The sequence below is a fragment of the Akebia trifoliata genome, chromosome 8 (assembly GCF_017979445.1).
Source record: "Akebia trifoliata isolate Shusen 1 chromosome 8, ASM1797944v1, whole genome shotgun sequence".
NCBI classification, from domain to species: Eukaryota; Viridiplantae; Streptophyta; class Magnoliopsida; order Ranunculales; family Lardizabalaceae; genus Akebia; species Akebia trifoliata.
In genome coordinates this window covers 43291016-43298722 of record NC_141382.1, presented here as the reverse complement: position 1 = coordinate 43298722, position 7707 = coordinate 43291016, and the positions used below count along the sequence as shown (strand labels likewise).

Sequence of the window (7707 nt, the reverse complement as noted above, 5' to 3'; positions counted from 1 at the left end):
CACAAGTAGAAATCTAAAGAGAGAGAGAGAGAGAGAGTTTCTATTCGCACCCATATTTTTATTATTTCTCAACCATTGCCTTTTTCAAAAATTTTTTTTGATTGGGGTGTAATGAGTAAAAGTTGGGGTGCTAATAGTAGCTCTCTTTCGTTTATTTATTTTGGTTTGGATTTTTGAAAACCCATAGGGATTATTGAGATTTGAGACAAGGTCAAGTTAACGGTTAGAGAATATTTGGTATTGTCTTTGATTGGATGGAGTTAGGAATCTTTTAGTAATTTTATTAAAATATTGTAAAGTTGCCTTTTGGGTGTAATTTAACCTTTTTAGAAGGTCAATATAGATATTCTAAGAGAGCAATCAAACACAACATGAAAAAAACTCATATTTGACGGTATGGGCCATCAAATTTTGTAAAATTTGACAAATCATAACATCAACTTTTTCATTGTTGAAGTTTTTTCTTTTGACGGGTAGAAACTATCAAATTAATGGAAAATGGGAGAAATTCGACTGCTTTGGATCATCGAATCTAGGGAACATCACAAATTACAATAGTCCTAAGTCGTCAAATTTTGATTTCTAAAATTCATGGGCCTTGGTCAGTTAAATTTTCTTGTATAGTCTTAGTGAAATAGGGGATGTTCCCACCGGTGGTGGACTTCCACCTTGTACCAAGCTTCACACCTTCCATTCTTCTTTCCCATCAGGTTTTTGAATTTTAAATTGGTGCTAAGCATCCTCACCCCATTGGTTAAATGATTATATATATATATATATATATGGGTCCCGTTCCCTGGCTAACGCTTTGCCCAACCGTTTGGCAAACTTATGTGATCCATTCGATCTAACGCGATCTGACGGACACGATTTAATTTCGGCGGAATATAAATTTATACATATATTACAGCGCCGTCCCTCAATCTTTTATATAATTAGTACTACCTCCCTATTATCTTAAAACCAAACGAAACAGAATAGAACTCTCTCTTGTCTCTCTCGCTGAAACGCTCTCTGTCTCTCATCCTCTCTCGTTGAAACCTTTTCTTTCACGAAGTTGCCTCGGAGCTCGTTGCAACTCTCTCTCTCTCTTTCTCTGCAACTTTCTCTCAAATCCTCCTTCTCTCTCAAAGATCCAGAAAAAAAAAAGAAAAGAAAAAACGAATCAACAGCAGAAATTAAACGAGAGAGAGACCTTCAAACCCATTCTCTCTTCTAACCGATTTTCTGCTTCTCATCACCAAAAATCATAGATATTGCTTGCTCCGTTCCGATGATTTACAAGAATACACGTTTGTATATATAGAGGCTAGAGAGAGGGTTAAGTTGAATGAGAGAGAGAGAGAAAGAGAGAGAGAGATAGAGAGGGAGCTGCAACACGATCGAGAGAAAGAGAGGGAGTTTTAGCAAACGAGAAATAAAGAGAGTGGGTTGAGCGGGGAGAAAGAGAAGAGAGAACAGACCTCCCTCTCTCTTCTTTTGGATTTTAAGTTGGGAAGGAGTTAACACTAAATAACTAATTATTAAAGGAGGGCACTGTAAAAACATGATAATTTATAATTTAACGTAAAATAGATTTCGGCCGTTGGATTGTGTATGATCGAACAGCCAAAACTGTTTGCCAAACGGTTGGGCAAAACGTTAGCCAGGGAACGGGACCCTATATATATATATATATATATATATTATATATATATATATATTTTTTTTTTTTTTTGTGACTAGATTTTATCCATGTGGCTTGATGACCTAGAGAGTCTTTTAAAATTGAACATGTAGGCATGCTCTTCAAAACCTCCAATTCTCTTATCTCCATTTTCATCATTATCTATCTCATCCTTAACTCTCATTTTTCACTAGTTGCTTCGATTTATGGTAGTAGAAGAAGAGGATGTCCTGACCACCGAGTGAAAATGAGTACTATACTAACCCCAAGAGTCCCACAAGAAAGTTAGGTAGGTATCTTGACCATTTTATAGTTATTCAACGTATAGTTAATAAAGAATGGTTCTAGAAGTGTGTTGTGCAATCTTTGATGTGAATAACATTGACAAAGTCGTGATAGTGCTATTGATCTTGATATTGTGTTTGATGTGATACATGATATGATTATGTAAGTAGGGCATAGGTCCTTAGGTGCAAAATCCGGAAACTCTTGAGGAAGGTTCTTGAGTGGAATGAATTTTCAAGAGCACAAAGATTGGTATTTGATGTGTTGACGTGCAATAAAATCTATGATAGATAATCATGTTATTATACTTTATTCTCTTCTTAAAATATAGAAAAAACACCAGTGATTTTTTCATAGAACATTTTATAAACTCTCCTTCTACACCCAAAAAAATTTAAATGTCCTCATTTGAGTCTTTTTTTTTTTTTTTCAGTTAGAAAGCTTTTAGATTTATAAAGATTTTGAGGATTATTTAGAATTTTAAGGAATTTGTAAAGAATTTTTAAGAAAATTATTTTTAAAAACTTGAGGTCCCGAACTCAGAAAAAACCAAAGCCCGCTTCCATTTAGGCCGTGATTCAGGATTGGCTTGAAGATTGTAAATCAGCCTAGCCTATGCCGCAACATGGCCCAACATGAACCTCGTCTGTGCCAATCCCCATTTACACCTATATCCACATGATGACATGATTAAATTGAAGAAACCAAATGGCTAAATCTTATAAGCAATTGTTTAATAATTCATACTTTGTATGATAATATATCACACTAACCAAAAGGTGCATGACTTGAATGCACTCATATTCAATCTCTTGCAAGACCCAAATTTTTTCTACCAAAAGATTGATTGTCTTCAAAATGTAGTACGTATTATCTTACTCTCTTCTTCAAATCGATGAATAAGATAAGATACATAGCCGCATTAGGTTGTGTTTAGATTGAGAGAAGTGGAGAGAAGAGAAACTTATTAAGAGAAGAAAAAAGAAGAGAAACTCAATTTCTCTCTACTATGTTTGGATTGATAGGAGAGAACTTGGGACAACTATGAAATTTTAAAATATCTTATAAGAGATTTAGGAGTAGAATTGGCATTATAAAATATTTTAAAAGGATTTCTCTCCACTTTTGGAGAAAAAGAAAATCCACCTTTTTTTTCTTCAATTCTTTTCTTTTCTCTCCCCACTTAACAATTCAAATAGGAGAAATGGAGAGAAACTCTTTCATTTATTTTCCCTTATCTTCTCTCAATCCAAACACAGCCTTAAAGAAGTCTGAAGATGGGGTTTTTTGAAAAATTCAAGGGTTTTGGGTTATTTTCTATTAGTTTCTCATGAAAAAACAAAAAGAAACAGCCATACCTGTGGAGAAAAAGGTTTTTTTTTATCTCAAGTGAAATATATAATATATGTTGGTGAGAGGCCGGTTGAATTTTTTTTTTAGGTAAATATTTAAACTTGTGGACCCAAACTTGGAAAAAACGGAAGCCCGCTACCATTTAGGCTGTGGTTCAGGCTTGGGCTTGAAGATTTCAAATCAGCCTAGCCTATGCCGCAGCATGGCCCAGCATGAACCTCGTCTGTGCCAATCCCCATTAACCCCTATATCCACATGATGACATGATTAAATTGAAGAAATCAAATGAATAAATCTTATAAGCAATTGTTTAACAATTCAAACTTTATATGATAATATATCACACTAACTAAAAGGTGCATGATTTAAAAAATTCAAGATGAAGACCTTTAGGTTATTTTCTATTAGTTTCTCATGAAAAAAAACAAAAAGAAACAGCCATAACTGAGGAGAAAAAGTGTTTTTTTTTTCCTTGGTACGATTGAAGAAGGTCCCTATAAGTCTAAGTCAAGTGAAATATAAATATATGCTGGTGAACGGCCGGCTGAAATAGGCAAACACTCAGGATAAATAGGCGTTAGCTCATTCACTAATTTTCTCAAACCACTAGAATAATGGAGGCAACATCATATTTGAGCTTAAGATTACTTTGGTTAATTATCTTACCCAACCTTCTTTTATGCTTGTTGATGATGGATTCGGTTAGTTCCACTAGAAGATTACTAGGAAACGAGACCGATCGACTTTCATTGCTGGCCTTCAAAGCTGGGATAGATGAGGATCCACTCGGTGCACTTAATTCGTGGAACGATTCTCTTCATTTTTGTGAGTGGGGAGGAGTTACATGTGGTAGTCGACATCGACGAGTCACCACGTTGAGCTTAATCTCACAAAAGTTAACGGGATCCATCTCTCCCTCCATAGGGAACCTTACATTTCTTAGAGTGATTTTTCTCGATGACAACAACTTGTATGGTGAAATCCCACAAGAAATTGGTAGATTGTCAAGGCTACAAAATTTATCTATTAGTAGAAATCCCTTGGGAGGCGAAATTCCAATGAGTCTAGCCAATTGTTCCAATCTCATGTACCTTAGACTTTCTTATAATAAAATTGAAGGGATAATTCCATTGGAGCTAGGCTCCTTGTCCAAGCTCAAGACATTGATACTTGTTGAAATCAACATATCGGGGACGATTCCACCTTCTTTGGGAAATCTTTCATCTCTTTCTCAACTTATGATATCATCATCATCAGGTGGTGCTTTGGAAGGAAATATTCCCGATTCCTTGGGCCGATTGACAAGCTTAACTAGTTCTGTAATTCCCGGAAATAACCTGTCTGGTATGATTCCTCCCTCTATTTATAATATTTCATCACTCACTTCTATTTCCGTGACACAAAACCAACTCTATGGAAGTCTTCCTCCAAATATTGGCTTCACACTTCCTAATCTCGAATCCCTTCTAATGGGAGGTAACCATTTTCACGGACCCATCCCAGTTTCATTATCCAACGCTTCGCATCTTGAAGACCTTGGAATTGCTAGAAACAACATGGTTGGGCCAGTCCCTGCCAATCTAGGTGATTTAAAGGTTCTATCAAAGCTAACTATGGGTTCTAATAACTTAGGAAGTGAGAATATTGATGACCTCAACTTTCTCATATCTCTTACAAACTGTAGCAATTTAGAAATCTTGGCCCTAGATGAAAATAAATTTGGAGGAGAGTTACCTAACTCTCTAGTCAATCTGTCAAGATCACTCACAAAATTACTACTAGGACGAAATAAAATATTTGGAAGTATACCAAAAGAAATTGGAAACCTTGTGAGCTTGATTCAATTGGGTATGGAAGTAAACTTGTATACGGGTAGGATCCCCGATTCTATTGGAAATCTTCAAAAGCTAACTGGCATATCTTTAGGTTTTAACTTCTTGTCAGGACAAATCCCATCTTCCTTGAGTAACATCACTCGATTGAGCGAATTCTTTGTGGCACGTAACATGTTAGAGGGAAGTATTCCTTCAAGTCTTGGTGAGTGTAAATATTTGGAGATGTTGGACCTTTCACATAATAACTTGAATGGAACCATACCTCACCAAGTCATTGGTCTTTCCTCCTTGTCTTTTTTCCTCGACTTATCTGATAATTCTCTCACTGGTTCTCTACCTATGGAAGTCGGTCGTTTGAACCATCTTTGGAGCTTGAACGTATCTCATAACAAACTGTCTGGTGAAATCCCCAATACAATAGGTGATTGTGTGACGTTAGAAGAAGTGTCTATGCAAGGTAACCTGTTTCAAGGAACCATTCCTCAATCTTTCAAGTCTTTAAGAAGTATTCAATACTTTGATCTTTCAAGCAACAACTTATCTGGCCAAATTCCAAAATTTTTAGAAACATTTACCTCATTCCAATATTTGAATCTCTCCTTCAACCAACTTGAGGGTGATGTACCAAGAGAAGGAGTTTTTTACAATACTAGGACAGTTTCAGTTGTTGGAAATGGTAAGCTTTGTGGTGGTATTGCTGAATTAAAACTGCCTACTTGTCCAATTCAAGAGTCAAAAAAACGTCGTGATCAATCTCGCTACATCAAAGTTATAACCATGATAATTATTTTGGTTGTATCTTTGATTTTGATATCAACTTTCTTCACTCTTTATTGGAGAAGTAGATCAAGAAAAAACCCACCTTCAACATCACTCTTGGGCTGTCAATTTTTAAGAATTTCTTACAAAGATCTCCTTCAAGCGACCGATGGATTTTCTCCAACCAATTTGATTGGTTTAGGAAGTTTTGGTTCGGTGTACAAGGGAATTCTTCATCAAGATGAAAAACCTGTTGCAGTGAAGGTACTCAACCTTCAACAAAAAGGGGCTTCCAAGAGTTTCATGACTGAATGTGAAGCATTAAGTAGAGTTCGACATCGAAATCTCCTCAAGATCGTAACTTCTTGCTCAAGTACAGACTTCCAAGGTAATGATTTCAATGCTCTAGTTTACGAGTTCATGCCAAATGGGAGTTTAGAAAACTGGTTGCATCCAAGTGTGGATGGCCATCAACAACCGAGAAAATTGAGCTTTGGACAAAGATTGAACATTGCAATAGATGTTGCTTGTGCATTAGATTACCTGCATCATCGTTGCTCGACACCTATTGTTCATTGTGATCTAAAGCCCAGCAATATTCTTCTTGACGAAGACTTAAATGCTCATGTGGGTGATTTTGGATTGGCCAAGTTTGTCGATAATGATCTAACCAGCTCAGTTACACTAAAGGGATCCATTGGGTATGTTGCTCCAGGTACGAATATCATTTATTTTTCTTACTAGTTAATTCATTAGGTTTACTTTCCAAATAGCATGATTGAATATGAATTGTGCCATAATATTTATCTAATTAATTAGCTAGCATGTGGACTACAACAAATTATTAAGGGTGTGGTACTTGAGTCAAATCCACAAGATTTGGGTGTCCTTGTTGCTTCTTTTGCATTGTTGGGTATTATAATTTCTTGTTTGGGAATTTATTATGTAATTGGCATTTTATTTCCCTAAATCGGCACTAAAGCATGAAGTGTATGGATAATTTGCAGAGTATGGAATGGGTAGCCAAGTGTCAACAAGAGGGGATGTGTACAGTTATGGAATCCTTTTGTTGGAGATATTCACGGGGAAGACACCTACTGATGACATGTTTAAGGATGGTCTAAGCCTTCGTAACTTATCTATGATGGCCTTACCCGAAAAAGTAATGGAGATTGTGGATTTGGCTATACTGTTAGAAGAACGAGAAGCTGTCATCACGGATGAAACCTTGATACAAAGAAGAGGTAAAATACAGGAGGGCTTTGCTTCCGTTCTCAAAATCGGAGTTGCATGTTCTACAGAATCACAAGATGATCGAATGGATATCAGTGATGTCCTCATGGAATTGTATGCAATTAATGAAATGTTTCTCGGGATTGGGTGGCATGGATGAAGATGAAATTGTTGGAATTATTGGTTTGTTAAATCTGTTAATAGTTAGTTTGTTATGTGAGTTAGTAGAGTAGTTAATTTTGTAACTGTGTCTACTAATGACACTATTCTAGAACTATGTACTATGTTGGCTCTCATTGTATTGAGGTTCTTCTTATTCATCTCTCAACTGTAAACATGGTATCAGAGCTCAGCTCATGACTAACGTCTTTGAGCATGAACTCTCTTCGATCCAAAATTAGATATAAGCTGCTTCACAGTGTGCTCTCATGGCTCCTAAAATCCCTGATTCCATCTCTATCATCATCTCTCATATTAATTCACTGATTACTGTAGCACTCACACCAACAAATTATCTCACATGGAGAGACCAAATTTCACAACTTCTGGTCAATCACTATCTGGATCGTAGATCTG

General features: G+C 36.2%; 1 protein-coding gene across 1 annotated transcript; it reads left to right on the top strand.

Annotated features, from left to right (window-relative positions):
• Positions 1-3928: 3928 nt before the first annotated feature.
• On the top strand, positions 3929-7491 carry LOC147396985 (LRR receptor-like serine/threonine-protein kinase EFR). Its single transcript, XM_086451082.1, has 2 exons — positions 3929-6613; positions 6906-7491. The coding sequence occupies exons 1-2, from the start codon at positions 3994-3996 to the stop codon at positions 7289-7291; spliced, it is 3006 nt and encodes a 1001-aa protein (XP_086307208.1). The 5' UTR covers positions 3929-3993; the 3' UTR covers positions 7292-7491.
• Positions 7492-7707: the final 216 nt, after the last annotated feature.